General features: G+C 50.6%; 2 protein-coding genes across 2 annotated transcripts; both read left to right on the top strand.

Moving 5' to 3' along the window:
* Positions 1–243: 243 nt before the first annotated feature.
* On the top strand, positions 244–2662 carry ELANE (elastase, neutrophil expressed). Its single transcript, XM_036241869.1, has 5 exons — positions 244–310; positions 751–907; positions 1212–1353; positions 2070–2300; positions 2462–2662. Exons 1-5 carry the CDS (start codon positions 244–246, stop codon positions 2660–2662), a joined length of 798 nt encoding a protein of 265 aa, XP_036097762.1.
* Positions 2663–5282: 2620 nt separating this feature from the next.
* Positions 5283–7579, top strand: CFD (complement factor D). Its single transcript, XM_036240448.1, has 5 exons — positions 5283–5604; positions 6111–6267; positions 6362–6506; positions 6675–6932; positions 7357–7579. Exons 1-5 carry the CDS (start codon positions 5547–5549, stop codon positions 7516–7518), a joined length of 780 nt encoding a protein of 259 aa, XP_036096341.1. The 5' UTR covers positions 5283–5546; the 3' UTR covers positions 7519–7579.
* Positions 7580–16064: the final 8485 nt, after the last annotated feature.

The raw sequence follows: 16064 nt of genomic DNA, 5'->3' as shown, positions 1-16064 counted from the left end.
AGAAAACAGATTTTTAATCTGACTTTCAAATTTGTGTCGTGAATTTTATCGGGAGCCATCACAGGCCCCTTGTACACACCAGCCCTATTCTTCCCATCGTTGCCCTCATCCATTCCTGAGGGTGGAAAAAGGAAGTGGGGACACTTGGTCCCATCATGGGGCAATGCAACGGCTCCCAGGCTTTGGGCTATAAGAGGGCCTGGTGGGTACAGGGAACAGAGACACCGGAGCCCCCGCCCAACCATGACCCAAAGCTGCAGACACTCTGGCCCTGCCCTTGCCTCTATCCTACTGACCATGCTGCTGGCTGGTGAGTGGGACCACATGCCTGTCCATCCATCAGTCCCTGGACATTCATTCCAGCCTCTCAACTTTGCCCTCGACCCAAGTGGCCCCCTTATCCTTATGGGAGGTGGCAGCTGGGATGAGGAGATCCATTTCTAGAGGAGGAGACTGAGGTTCAGAGTGGGGAGGAGATCAGAGTCCAGAGTTTAAACCCAGCAGGGACAGGTCAGTGGGCATGCTCTGGGGACTCCAAAGCCAAATTAGGTCCACATCTAGCTGAGCCCTGGCAGGAGGCAGTGGCAGACCCCTCTCTCCTCTCTGTACCTCAGTTTCCTCATCTGGCAACAAGCACATGAAGAAAGAGCCCTGACCCATAGGTTCTTGGTGGGAGTTCAAAAGCTAACTGACCCAGTAGGGTAGGGCTCCTCCAAGGCGCTCACTACCTCCACCCCTAAATGTCTTCAGGCTGCGTGCTGGCCTCCAAGATTGTGGGGGGCCGGCAGGCCCAGCCCCATGCGTGGCCCTTCATGGTGTCCCTACAGCAGCGAGGAAGACACTTCTGTGGTGGCACCCTGGTGGCCCCGAACTTTGTCATGTCGGCTGCGCACTGTGTGAACGGCAGGTGAGTTACTCCCAAGCACACCTTCCCTCTTCAGGTCCTCTGTTTCCACATCTGTTAAAGTGGGGTGGGGGGATGGGAGGGTGGGGAGTGAGACCAGGGCCTGGGCTCCTCCAGGGTGCCCCCATTAACACACCTTCTCTACCAAGCCCAACTGAAGGCATTCAGCCAAGGGGTCCAAGAATCTGCCCTGGGTGGCAAGGCACCCCATGGGTATGGGGCTGGGCTCGGCTGAGCCCTGGGGTCTCTCTGCCAACCCAAACCCCAGAGCTACCTCGAATCACCTCCTGCACCCATTTTGCTGCAGAAACTTCCAGTCAGTGCAGGTGGTGCTGGGGGCACACAACCTGAGGAAGCGTGAACCCACCCGGCAGTTGTTCAGCGTTCAGCAAGTCTTTGAAAATGGCTTCGATGCCCAGAGGTTGCTCAATGACATCGTGATTCTGCAGGTGCGAGGCCAGCTGGGCAGGGAAGGGATGTCCCAGCTGGGGAAGGCATGCCCAAGCAGGTGCAAAGGCCTGGAGGCCTGAGGCTTCGGGAGGGTGACGAAGGAGCTATAGACTAGGGCTCACATCTGGCTTTAATTGGGTAGGTAGGTCATCTCTGGGTCTCAGTTTCCACCTGTGTAACCTGGGAAAATAAGCCCCACTTGGTAAGGCTGCTGAGCAAGTGAACAAGAGGATGCAGAGATCTCTGAATAGTTGTCCATCAACAGACTGTGGTGATTATTTGTGCCCTGTGGCCGAGGACATGAACAGTCCCTGTCCTTGTGAAATGGGGCAAAATTCCCCACATTCAGTGGTGGGAAACTGGAGGGAGAACCCTTCCTTTTCCCACGGCTTATAGAGTTATGATTATTATCTATAATGTTCTAGAACAAGGGTTTTGTTGTCATTGGTGTTGCCCATAGTTTGGTGTATTGAGTACCTACTGTTTACTGTACTCAAGACATGTCCAAGGTCACCTTGAGCCACTGTGGTTGCTCCTACTTCACAGGCGGGGAAACTGAAGCTCAGGGTGGGGGGCATCTTGTAGGACGGGCATCCTACTCCATAAAATACCAGAACTACCACGGAGCTTCAGGTGGGGAAACAGGCTCGGAAAGGGAAGAGTCAGCACCCACTGCCCCGTGTAACTCTTTGGTACTCTGTTCTGCCCACTGCAGCTGAACGGGTCAGCCACTATCAATGCCAATGTGCAGGTGGCCAGGTTGCCTGAGCAGGACCAAGGTGTAGGCAATGGAGTGCGATGCCTGGCCATGGGCTGGGGTCAGCTGGGCACAAACCGGCCACCACCCAGAGTCCTACAGCAGCTCAATGTGACTGTGGTGACGTCCCTCTGCCGCTCCACCAACGTGTGCACACTGGTACCACGCCGGCGGGCCGGCATCTGCTTTGTAAGTACCTGTGACACCCTCCTCAGCTCTTACCCCACTCCCACTGCAGCAACCAGGACTGCAAGCCAGACTCCAGGAGGATTTCCCAACCCTGAAGGGAGGTGGGTGGATAAGGGGCTTTGGAAGCTTAACCTCCTAATCTCACCCGGCTCTGCACACAGGGGGACTCTGGTGGACCCTTGGTCTGCAATGGGCTGATCCATGGGATCGACTCCTTCATCAGGGGAAGCTGTGGCTCTGGCTTCTACCCAGATGCCTTTGCTCCCGTCGCGCAGTTTTCAAACTGGATCAACTCCATCATTCGCCGACATGATGGACACCCTCATCTCCACCCCAGGGACCCTGCAAGTCGGAGCCACTAGAAAGGGCTGCCCCAGTCACCCCACCTCCCCTGCCCCTGGCCGGGCCATCCCATACTGCATTATGCAGCATTTGGCACAATAAAACCCTCTCTGTTTTGTAGAATGTGTCTGGGCGTTTGTTGGTTGTGCAATTGGAAATTGAAAGTAGTTAGGAGTGCCCTGGCCAGTGTGGCTCAGCAGTAAGAGCATCGCCTGCGGACCAAGTAGTCCTGGGTTCATCTCCGGCCAAGGGCACGTACCTTGGTTGCTGTTCGTCTTTGGCCCTGGTTGGGGTTGTACAAGTCGCAGCCAATCGATGTGTCTCTCTCACATCGATGTTTCTCTCTCTTTCCCTGTCTCCCTCCCTCCCTCCCTCTCTCCAGTTCTATCTGAAAGATTAATGTAAATATATATATATATATCCATCCATCCTCGGGTGAGGATTTTAAAAAATCAAGTAGTCAGGAGAATGTCTTGAGCATCTCACTCCTATGCTGCCACCAGATGGCAGCAAAACCAGGGCATTAGGGTAAGAAGTTCCTTCCTCTCCTGCCACAAAAGTATGCCAGTTACTATTTCTGGTTTCCCTTCTGTAAAACATGACTGAGTTAGAGTTACAGGTTGTTATGATACAAAGCGTTGTAGCAGGTGTTTGTTGAGTGCTTATCAGGTGCAGGAATCATTCTCAGTCTTTGCAAGTGTTGGCTCATCTGGACTCTCTCCAGCCCTTGAGGCAGGTTCCATCAATGCCATGTTTCACAGATAAGAAAGAGGAGGTGCAAAGAGGTAAAGCCATTCTCCGGAGCCTGAATTTGAGTCCCCGCTCTTACTTTGGGCAACTTGGTCGCCCGAACCTCTGTTTCCCTGTGGGGAGGAATAAGGTGCTGTCTGGGAAGGGCAGAGCCACAGATTGGGGTCTCACTGGGTGACACAGACAAGCCCTCCTCCACCTCTTGCTCTGACAAGTGGGAAAAAGCAGAGCAGAAGATTCCCAAGGCATCCTCCAGCCTCAGTGAAAGTTGCTGCCCTGGCAGGCATGACCGACTTGTACTACACTTCTGCTTTCCTGGGCCTTGGGTGGGGACCACAATAGACGTGGCCTCTGCCATCATGCAGCTTACAGTCTGATGGTGGGGGAGGAAATAGTCACCCAAGCAAACAAATAAATGAGAGTAATAACAACAGGTAATGTCACCCCCCACATATACACCATGAGTTTGGGATAAATCTTTCCCTCCTTGTCCCCTGGCCCTAAATCCCCTCCCTCTGGGTCCCTTGGGAACCCTCAGAGTCTTTGCCTTGGCTGTGTCCTCTGCCTGCCTTCTCTTTCTGCAGGCTGTTCCCTTATCTGGCCTCCCCCCAAGTGCCAGCTTCTTAGAAAAGTGACCAGCTGCCTTGCTCTTTCCACTTAATACTATACCCAGGCGGTCTTCCGTTGTCCCAAGGCATCTGGACACGTTCAGGGTTATTTATTGAACTGCCCCATCTTCCCGGGTTGTTTCCAAACTTTGTTGTAATTTTGAACATTTTTACATAATCTGGACTCCATGTCCTCATGGGCTTTCGTTCAGAACTTCTGATTTTAATAAGGAAACATGTTAGGATCTAACAGATCACATTTGTTATTTTTTTATTTATTTTATTTTTATTTTTATTTTTATCCTCACCCGAGGACATTTTTGCATTTATCCTCAGACAGTGCAGGAGGGAGAGAAGAAGGAAGAGAGAGAGAGAGAAACATCGATGTGAGAGAGACACATCAAGCGGTTGACACCCACATGACCCCAACCAACTGCAACCGAGGTACGTGCCCTTAGTGGGAACACAAACACAGGCTTCTCTGGTCCGCGGGCCGACGCTCTAACCATTGAGCCAAACCTGCCAGGGCACATTTGTTATATTCTATTATTTTCTGTATGTATGAAATAATCTTCTATGAGGAGAGAAGAAAAAGAGGGGAAAGTATCGTGTACTGGACCCTTTGGGGATGTCCAAGGTCCACCCTACTCTTTCGGTCTCAGCACCTACCACTCTTCTGTTCCTCAGAATCTGCCATCCCCTGCCTGGAGTGGTTAGTTTGGGAGGGGGCATGTGATCCAAGCTCAGCCAATTAAAAGCAACCTGGAGATATTGACTAGAGTGATGGGAAATTGGGGGAGGAGCCCACTGAGGCATTGAGCTGAGTCTGGGGTTCCTGGGCCACAACAAGGGAGCCTGTTGAGGAAAGAAGCCATCAAGGAGGAAGGGGGAAATCAGAGATAGAGACCTGACATTGTTTAAGGTGCCTGGATCAAGCCACACCTGAAGACAGACTCTGAACTTTCCATTTCCATTTCCTTATTGAAGGCACAGTCTTTCCAACTGCCCCTACACACCACCTTTCCAACATTCTACTTGTTGGAGTGTCAGGCCTCAGAACAACAGCAATGAGGACAAGGGTGTGGGGTGACCTTTCTCCCACCCTCATCCAACTTCCTTTACAAGATGGAGGAGGAAGACAAAGGAGGGAGGTGTAGAAAAATAAGGAAGTGGGTTGTTTACAAACTGTGGTTTCTAACTGCTGTTGCGAAACTTGAGGGCTGGAGGACACTCTTGGGAGGTTGGGCTGGGGGTGCTGGGATGGGTCCATCCCTCTGCTTTGCTCTTCCACCCTGAGGAGTTACTCCCCCCACCAGGGCCAGCCCTGGGCCAGGTACACAGAGGCAGGAGGCACCCCTTATGGTGCAGAGTCCAGCAAGATACAACCCCACACTGAAGAGGGCGGAAACAGACAGGCGGGCTCCCCTTTACCCAGCTGGGCAACTGCCCATTGGGCAGATAGGGCCTGTTGGAACCGCCCACCTTCCACTCTCATAAGAATGCCCCAGGGTCCCGCCTGGGTTACTGTTGAGGCCACAGCAGCATCATGGCAGACCTCTCCACGTTCCTGACGACTCTGATCCTTCTAGGAGTGGCCCTATGTGGTGAGAATGGACCTGAAACTGGGGTGACTGCAGGGTAGTCAGTCAGGGGGCCCTCTCCATCAAACAGGACTGTCCCTCAGCCCTACTAGGTAGGCAGAAAGGGGGCAGCACCCAGGTGAATGAAAAGCTCTGAAAGTCCAGCATTTCTCAAAACTTGGATTTGAAATGCAAGCTTTCCCCACAGTGAGAGTGAGAACATGCAGTTCTGCAGTGGAAACTGGCAGCCTGCGTATGCAGAGGCTGCTAGGAGTGTTGGTTTGGTCTTTGATTTTATGTGAAATCAAAGCTGTAAGTCTGCGTATAGAATGGAATTTGCCCCAGATCCCACCACTCGCTAATTGTTCCCAAGACCCTCAAGCATCTGAGTTTGTGACCCTGGGGTGTGGCGCTCTAATAATGGAGTTCCAGGTCTGAGGGGGGCTGGAGTGACCTCAGGGGTGGAGGGGATCTCTGAGGGCTGGGCTGCAGTCATCCGTGGAGTCCTCAGCCTACCTGCCTACACACAGCGGCACAGCCCCGCGGCCGGATCCTGCGCGGCGAAGAAGCCAAATCTCACGAGCGGCCCTACATGGCCTCGGTGCAGGTGAACGGCACACACGTGTGCGGCGGCTTCCTGGTGGCTGAGCAGTGGGTGCTGAGCGCAGCGCACTGTCTGGAGGACGCGTGAGTGGTGGTGGTGATGGGGAACACAGAGCAGGGGACGGGATTGGGATGGGGTGATGACGTGGATATGACAGAGACCCTGCCCCACACCCAGGACCAACGAGACGATGCAGGTGCTCCTGGGCGCACACTCACTCTCGCAGCCTGAGCCATCCAAGCACCTGTATGGTGTGCTCCGAGCTGTGCCCCACCCTGACAGCCGGCCAGATACCATCGACCACGATCTCCTGCTGCTGCAGGTCCGCCAAGCCTGGCTGCACTGCCTCCTGCTGCATGCCTCCCACCACCCCGCGACCCCCAATCCTGATGCCTGCCTCCCCTCCCCCCAGTCCCAGAGAGTCTAGCCACAGTCCCTCCTACTGCATGCTCCCCCTGCAACCCTGACACCCGCCTCTCCCTACCCCCAGCTGTCTGAGAATGCCACTCTGGGCCCCGCCGTGAAGCCCCTGCCCTGGCAGCGCGAGGACCGCGAAGTGGCAGGGGGCACGCTCTGCGACGTGGCCGGCTGGGGCGTGGTCAGCCACACCGGCCGCCGGCCCGACCGCCTGCAGTACTTGCTCCTGCCGGTGATGGACCGTGCCACCTGCAACCTGCGCAGGTACCACGACGGCACCATCACTGAGCGCATGATGTGCGCAGAGAGCAACCGCCGGGACACCTGCAAGGTGTGGGGTAGGGTTGGGCAGGGGCCAGGGTCGGGCGGGGCCAGCTGCAGAGGGTGCGACTGAGGGGTGGGGGAGGCCAATAGAGCGGAACCACCGGAAGGTGGGCTCTGCCGGACAGGGGGGGATATGGGGAGGGCGGGATCAGTGGAAGGGCGGGGCCAGGAGGGCGGGGCATTGGGGCGGGTTAGGTGAGAGGGCAGAGCCAACAGAACCGACTGAGCTCAAGCTGGGGAGGCAGGGCCTTGGTGGGTGGGTCCTGCAGTAGTGGGTGGGTCCTGGGGAGATTGACACGTGAGGGAACGGGTTTCGGCCCGAGAGAAGAGTGGGAATTGCAGTGGTCTAACCAAAGTAGGACCCTGGAGGGCGGGGATGGGGGGCCCTGGGTAGGGTGGTGCACACCCCCTCACGGACCTGTCTCACATAGGGCGACTCCGGGGGCCCGCTGGTGTGCGGCGGCGTGGCCGTGGGCGTGGTCACCTCGGGATCCCGTGTGTGTGGCAACTACAAGAAGCCTGGCATCTACACTCGTGTGGCGAGCTATGCCGCCTGGATCGACAGCGTGATTTCGGGGGGAGTGGCCTCCTGAGGAGACACTGAGGGGCGGGGTCACAAGGAGTAATAAAGTCATTCACTCCCTCATCCCATCATTTCAGTTTTCTCTTTCTATTTTATTAATTTGTTTTTGTTTTATGATTCCACATATAAGTGAAACCATATGGTATTTGTCTTTCTCTGTTTGACTTACTTCACTTAGCATAATGCCCTCTAGGTCCATACATGTTGTAGCAAATAACAATATTGCATTCTTTCTCATGACTGAGTAATATTCCATTGTATATGTACCATGTTTTCTTTATCCATTTGTCTATGGATGGACACTTAGGTTGTTTCCATATCTTGGCTGTTGTAAATAATGCTGCAATGAACATAGGGATGCAAATGTCTTTGGATAAATATCCAGAATGCTGCATCATATGACAGCTCTATTTTTAATTATTTGAGAAAACTCCATACTGTTTTTTATAGTGGCTACATCAGTTTACAATCCCACCAACAGTGCACAAGGATTTCCTTTTCTCCATATCCTCACCAACACTTGTTTATTTATTTATTTTAAATCCTCACCCGAAGATACTTTTCCATCTATCTTCAGATAGAGTGAGAGAGAGAGAGAGAGAGAGAGGGAGAGGGAGAGGGAGAGAGAGAGAGAGAAAAGTTGACCTGAGAGGGACACATCACCTGGCCACCTCCCACATGACCCCGACCGACCAGGGTCTGGGATCCAACTTGCAACCTAGGTATGTGCCCTTGACAGAGAATCGAACCTGTGACCCTTCAGTGCACAGGCTGACACTCTAACCACTGAACCATGCCAGCGAAGTCAATATTACTTTAAATGTTACGTTACAACCACCTTTTAAAAATTGATTTTAGAGGAGGAAGGGAGAGAGACGAGAGAGACAAACATCGATTGGTTGCATCCTGTACAGGGATGGAACCTGCAACTTAGGTATGTGCCCTGACGAGGAATCAAACCTGAGACCTTCTGGTGCCCAGGGCAGTGCTCCAACCAACTGAGCCACATTGTCCAGGGCATGTTTTTGTTGATTTATTGATGATAGCCATTCTGACAGGTATGAGGTGGTATCTCATTATGGTTTTGATTTGCATTTCTCTGATGATTAGTGACATTGAACATCTTCATATATCCATTAGCCATCTGTATGGTCTCTCTGGAGAAATCATTATTCAGGTCCTCTGCCAAAATTTAAATTGGGTTACTTGTTTTTTGATATTGAGTCATATGAATTATTTACATATTTTGAATATTAACCCCTTATCAGAAAAATCATTTGCAAATATCTTCTCCCATCAGTAAGTTGTTTTTTTATTTTGTTGATGGTTTCCTTTGCTGTGTAAAAACATTTCAGCTTGATGTAGTCTCGTGCTCATTTTTTCTTGTTTCCCTTGTCCAAGGGGGCATATACAAAAAGATATTGGTAAGAGTGATGTAAAAGAGTTTACTGTCTATGTCTTCTTCTGCCTTTGTGTTTTGGGTCTTATATTCAAGTCTTTAATCTAATTTGAGTTTATTTTTGTGAGAAATCAGCTGATAGCCTTATGGGATTTCCTTTGTATGTAATTCTTTGTTTTCCTCTTGCTGCCTTCAAGATTGTCTCTTTATCTTCAACTTTTGCCATTTTAACTACATGTCCTGGTGAGGTCTCTTTGGGTTCATCTTGTTTGGAACTCTCTGTACTTCCAGCCAGGGCCCAACCATTATTTATTTAAGTAAAATCTCTGTTGCTTTCTCTCTTTCTTCTCCTTCTTGGATCTCTATAATGTGAATGTGGAGAGTTTGATGTTATCCCAGAGGTATCTTAAACTGTCTTGGGTTTTTCAATTTTTTTTCCTTCTGTTCTGATTTCCACTAGTTTGTCTTCCAAGTCACTGATTCATTCTTCTGTGTTAGCTAATCTGCTGTTAATTCCTTCTAATATGTGAGTTTTTTTTATTGCAGTTATTGTATTTTTTAGGTCTGCATGATTGTTTTGTTTTTTTTTTAATCCTCACCTGAAGATATTCTTCCATTTTTTGTTCAGATAGAGTGGGAGGGAGAGAGAGCAAGAGAGAGAGAGAAACACTGACGTGAAAGACACATCGAGTGGCCGCCACCCACATGACCAACCAGGGCTAGGGGCAAACTGCAACCAAGGTATGTGCCCTTAGCGGGAACCTAACCCGGGTCTCTCTGGATCACAGGCTGATGCTCTAACCGCCGAGCCAAATCGTTCATTCTTTTTTATACTTTCTAATTCTTTGTTAAAGTTCTCCCTAAGTTCCTCCATTTCACTCACATTTGGAGAACATCCTTATGACCACTTCTTTGAATTCTACTCCCTCCCCTAGATTTATTATTATTTGTACATAGTTTTACATACTGTCTATAAAATTGTGTGTTCTACTTTACATTGTTTCATGAACACTTTCCTATAGGTATTTCTAGTCAGTATTTGAATAGTTATATAACATTTATTTTTGTCAGTGTATCGTTAATGCTTAACCATTACTCTGTTCTGTTATATACTCGGGTCAAAGGAGGTTCTCAGTAAATATTCGTTGAAAGAATGCATGAATATCATAAATTTATATTCTGTGTATCTTTTCAATATTGCACGTTAAAAGGCACAAAAATTTACCTTCTACCCTTTTAGATTCTTCGGCTGGTCTAATCAAATTGGCATAAAACAGGTTAACAGGAGAAAAACAAATTTAAGTATGTACTGTGGAGAAAAAAAGAGGAGAGTTCTATGGAAAGTAACCTCACAGGAGGATCTGATATAAATCCCTAAGTAGGCAGGTCATGGTGAGTAGTCAAGTACCAGGTCTATACTGTCTTTTTTTTTTTTTCTCCTCACCCAAGGACATTTTTGCATTTATCCTCAGACAGAGCCAGAGGAAGAGAGAGAGAGAAACATCAATGTGAGAGAGACACATCAAGTGGCTGCCACCCACATGACCCCAACCACGGCCAGGGACCAACTGCAACCGAGGTACGTGCCCTTAGCGGGGACTGAACCCAGGACTCTCTGGTCCATAGGCTGATGCCCTAACCGCTGATCCAAACAGGCCAGGGCCCTATAACTTCTTTCAGTGAAAGGTTTAAAAACAATTTTTTTAAATTGAGTTTTTAGATAGCGAGGAAGGAAGAGGGGGAGAGAGATAGAAATATCCATGACAGAGAAACATCGATTGGCTGCCTCCTGCATGCCCCATACTGGAGATCCAGTCCGCAACTTGGGCATGTGCCCTGACCAGGAATCAAACTGGCGGCCTCTTGGTGCATGGGACAACACTCAACCAACTGAGCTACACCGGCTGGGCTAGTGAAAGGATTTAGGCCAGTCCTGTCCATTGTTCTTAGACATCTCCTTTGAATTCTTTTTTTTTTTTATCCTCACCCGAGGATATTTTTCCATTCTTTGTACAGATAGAGTGGGAGGGAGAGAGAGGAAGGGAGAGAGAGAGAGAAACATCGATGTGAAGGGACACATCGAGTGGCTGCCACCCGCACGACCAACCAGGGCCGGGGACAAACTGCAACCGAAGTACGTGCCCTTAGCGGGAACCGAACCCGGGTCTCTCCGGACCACAGGCCGACGCTCTAACCGCTGAGCCAAACTGGCCAGGGCGCCTTTGAATTCTTTATCAGGCAAATATCTTTTTTTTCTGGAGATTTTTCTTGTTTCTTCAGTTGAGAGATATTCTGTCATTTCATTTTGTCTGAGTTCTAAGTTTATCTGAATTAGACAAAATACCTGTCTCTCCCAGTCTTGATAACGTGACCTGATGAAGAAGTAGCCTCTGTATAGTCAGCACATGCCTAGTGGTTTTGAGAAGCTGGTGGGAGCCAAAGGTGTTCAGGGCACTGGCCACTGAGCTGGAGTGGCCCCAGGTGGGGTGACCAGGTGAGTGTGGTGCTGCCCTGTTGATCCTGTTTGCTTTCTTTGTTCAGAGGCAACCTTGCAGGCAGGCCAAAGCCCTTGGACAGAACCCCTACTGCCCTATAGAGGTGAAGGGGACATGAACAATGGCACTCATGGCCCCTCTGATGCACCCCTACCCTGGACAGTTCCTGCAGTTTGCTCTCCAATGCTCTATACGTTCTCTCTCGTTTGTCATTGAGAAAGTGGTCTGGCATAGAAGCGACCTCTATGTAGGTATTGTGTGAGGGATAGTTTGGGAAGGTGGTTGGAGCTGGGCAGGCACATAACACCTGGGGCTCTGGTCTGTGTACCTGAGTAACTCCCTGGCAGGGAGGCTAGGTGCGCATGGTGATGCCCTGTTGTCCCTTTGTTTGGAGACAAAGGGCTCCAGGCAGTGTAGCTAGGAACCTGCTGTGCTGACCTTGCAGGCCAAATCTCCTGAATAGAGCTCCTGCCACCTTATGGATCCCGCCTTCTTTGTTTTGTCTCTTTCTCATTTGCTGTTCAGAAGCTGTTCATTCAGCTGCCTATTAGGTGAATTCAGCCACTCCCTATGCTGCTGCCATCTTGAGCACGCTCTGCATGACAGAGGCGAGCCACAGCCAGGGGTGGCTGGAATCCGCACACCAAAGGACATGCACCAGTGGTGTGGTGACAGGAGAGCTGGTTTGGGGGACCTTGGGGTTTGAGGATGGGAGATAAAAGTGGGGAGAACTGACACCCTTTATGAGGGGCTGAAGTTGCCAGGCACCTCTCCATGCCTTGGCCACACGGTGGCGCCCTTACTCCTCCCTAACAGTCCAGAGGACACCTGAGATGCAGTGAGGGCCCTGGTGCGGGTGTCCCCTTGGTCTAGCTAATATCCAGCTCTCCCTTTTCTTCCCAAGTGGAATGTGAGGGCCATTGTGTGCAAGACCCTGCTCTGGGCTGAGCTTTAAGTTTACAGAGACTCTAAAGTTGTGCTCTCATGAACCATGTCACAAATTGGGAAACAGGCTCAGAAAGTCTGTGTGACTCTCCTGAGGTCACACAGAAGCTCCTGGGCAAAGTCTGGATTCAAACCCAGAGCCATGGCATCTGTGTTCATAGGCATTCTCTGGGCTGAGGGTCATAGAAAAAGATTGGTGGGTGTCTGAGCAGCCACGCAGCTCTGCCCTCAGACTCATTGGCCTCCTTCTGGGTAATGACAGGAGGTGACAAAGGGCAGAATCCAAGCCCCAAGTCCCTGTGCCCTTTCTCCTGACTGGATGAGGGTCCATTGAGGCCCAATACCTACAAGGCCCCACGAATTAAGCCTAGCCCCCAAAGGGGACTTGAAAAGAGATGGAGGTTCTGAAAGGTGAAGTTGTGTGCCCCACTGGGGACTGGGAAGTTGGAACTGGAACCTGTGGGAGGTTTTGTTTTTGTACTATGGAGCATTAATTTATATACAAACATTTATGGGGCTCCTCCTTTGTGCCTGGCCCTGGACTGTGTGCTGTGGACACAGCTGACTCCCAGTCCTGCTCATAAGAACTGGTCACATTCTGTTGCACCAGACCTAACTCATTTAGGCTTTCCTGTGATAGGTGTGAGATTCTCAGCATGCTCATGAATTTCATGTGTAATAAAGTGTGCACATCTGAATAAGGGGAGCGAGAGATATAACTGCTTGTCATTCAGCATCAAAGACTCAGTCACTCAATAGGTTTTTCCTGAATGAAATGATGGTGCCAGGGAGAGGCTTTGAAATGGTTCAGTTGGGGGAGGGAGGAGGATAACTAGATTTAGCAAATAAAAATATAGCCTGGCCAGTGTGGCTCAGTGGTTGGGTGTCGACCCATGTACCAAGAGGTCGCCTGGTCAGGGCACATGCCCAGGTTGTGGGCCCAGTCTCCAGTGAGGGGCATGCAGGACCAATTGATGTTCTGTCTCATTAATGTTTCTATCTCTCTCTCTCTTCCTTCCTCTTTCTCTAAAATCCAATAAAGAAAAAAAAATTTTTTTAAATACAGGCTTGCCCTGGCCGGTTTGGCTCAGCGGTTAGAGCATCGGCCTGCGGGTTCGGTTCCCGCTAAGGGCACGTACCTCAGTTGCAGTTTGTCCCCGGCCCTGGTTGGGTTGTGCGGGTGGCAGCCACTCGATGTGTCCCTTTCACATAGATGTTTCTCTCTCTCTCTCCCCCTCCCACTCTATCTGAACAAAATATCAAAAAATGTCCTCGGGTGAGGATAAAAAAAAAAAAATACAGGCTGGCTAGTTAAATAGTACTTTCAGAAAACAAATACACTTTATTTATTTAAAACAATTTTTTTTTCTTTATTGATTTTTTTTAGAGAGAGAGAGGAAGGGAGAGGGAGAGAGAGAAACATCGATAAGAGAGAACATCAATTGTCCCTCTCCTGCATACCCCCCACCAGGGATTGGGCCCACAACCTGGGCATGTGTCCTGACCAGGAATCGAACCAGCGACCTTGGTGCATGGGTTGATGCTCAACCACTGAACCACACCAACCAGGCAACAAATACATTTTATACTATATCTATCCCATGTGACATTTGGGACAAACATATATTCACATTTACTGGGTTTTCTGCCTTTTTTTTTTTTTATCCTCACCTGAGAACACTTTTGCATTTATCTTCAGATAGAGTGGGAGGGAGAGAGAGAAACATTGATGTGAGAGAGACACATTGAGTGGTTGTCACCCACAGGGCCCCAGATGGGGACAAACTGCAACCGAGGTACGTGCCCTGAGCGGGAACCAAACCTGGGACTCTGGTCCGTGGGCCAACGCTCTACCCGCTGAGCCAAACTGGTCAGGGCCTGCCTTTTTTTTTTAATTCTCACCCAAGGATATTTTTCCAATGAATTTCAGATAGAGTGGGAGGGAGGGAGGAAGAGAGAAAGAAAAACATCAATGTGAGAGAGACATATCTATTGATTGGCTCCCTGCACTCAACTCCAACTAGGGCCAGGGATTGAACCCACAACTCTTTGATCTGCAGGTTGATGCTCTAACCGCTGTGCCAAACCAGCCAAGGCAAGTATCCTGCCTTTTATCTGACAACACTGGTGGAAGGTGACAGATGAAACAGGACTGCTCCCCATCTGTGGGCTTATAACTAATGAAGCTGGGCACCAGGCTTTCATCTGAAGGGTGGGGTGGGAGAGGTAGAGGTTGGGGTCACTCCCATCCTGTGGTCAGTGGGAGCCACAGAAGTTTCCAGAGATGGTTTGGGAGGAGAAGGTGGGTTATGAGTAGCAGAAGGCTGGAGGCCTGGGAGCGCTGTAGACACTAAATGCAGAGAAGGAATGTGTGTCTTCCAAGCCCAAGACATGGGCTCCAACCTCACTGCTGCAGCCCTGCTCTCCTTGTCTGTAACGCAGGCTCAAGGTCACTGGCTCTAAGGAGGCTATGAGGATTCAGTTGGGCACAGAGGACATGCGCAGCCCGATGGGCTGAACAGCCTCTTTCTGTAACAGTAACACTGTCATTGTTGACCCCAGAGGTGGTAACTATGAACTGTGTGAACCCTTGTGGGCATGAGAATGCCCCGGGTGGGGGATAGGTTTGGGGCAATAGGACATCTGATCCACAGACCCTCCCCCTCGAATATTCATTCCAGAGGGCCCATGGCAGGCAGGCCACCCCACATTCCCCCCATGAGTCATTGCTCTTGGGCAGCCCAGAATATCTTGCCTACTGGACCCGCACAGCAATTTACAAGATGTTCTGGTGGCCTGCTGCAAAACCAACTACCTAAACTTAGTGACATAGAGCCACTATGTCACTTATGTTCAGCTTCTGTGGATTGGGAAGCAGGTGGCTTGTCCCTTCTTCACTGTGTCAAGGTGACCTTGGGTTACATGCAGGCATCTTCACTCCCCTTGGGCCTGGGCTAGGGAGACTTCGAGTAGGTATGTGGCCAAATGAGGTGCAGATGACATGATTGTAAAAGGTCAAGCCTTTAATCTCCATCCACCTCAACACACAGATGGCACTGAGGTAGAGTCATGGGTGAGGTGTGTGTGGGGTGAACTTGGGGAAATACTTTGTGGAGGAAAGGCCTTGTTCCCACTCCCCAAACAGCCATGAACCTGCTCCTAATTCTTAGAACAAATGATTTACAGGTATTTCCTCCACCAGCTTACAATGGCTCCCTCAGGCAGTGACCCTTTATCCAGGTGTGCCTCCTCCAGGGGGACTGCCCTGGGGGTTCCTGTTTCACTGAGGGGCAGTAGGTGGGGGTGGCCAGGAGCCCATCCACCTGGCCAAGGGCCAGCTTCCCCGTCCCTTCCCTGTGTTGGCCCAGAAGCTCCAAGTCCCCGTGTAAAGCCGTTAGGCCACATTGGTCAAACTTAGGTTTGTCCCTGGCCCCGGATGGGGTTGTGTGGGTGGCAACCAGTCAGTGTCTCTCACATCAATGTTTCTCTCGCTCTCTCATCCTCCCTCCTCCCTCCCACTCTGTCTGAAGACAAATGCAAAAATGTCCTCAGGTGAGGATAAAAAAAATAAAAGACCAACACCCACAATGTCTTGGACCCTATGAACTGGGACGAGGGGCATCTTGGGAGTGCAGGGGCCTGGAGGTTCAGTGAAGTCCGCACATGAGCCGTGAGACAGTTAGGGTAGGCCTGGGTCTGTCTCAGTCAGCACCCAGC

Source organism: Molossus molossus, unplaced genomic scaffold (assembly GCF_014108415.1).
Source record: "Molossus molossus isolate mMolMol1 unplaced genomic scaffold, mMolMol1.p scaffold_m16_p_4, whole genome shotgun sequence".
NCBI lineage: Eukaryota > Metazoa > Chordata > Mammalia > Chiroptera > Molossidae > Molossus > Molossus molossus.
Note: the sequence above shows the minus strand (reverse complement) of the source record. Positions and strands in the feature narration are given on the sequence as shown.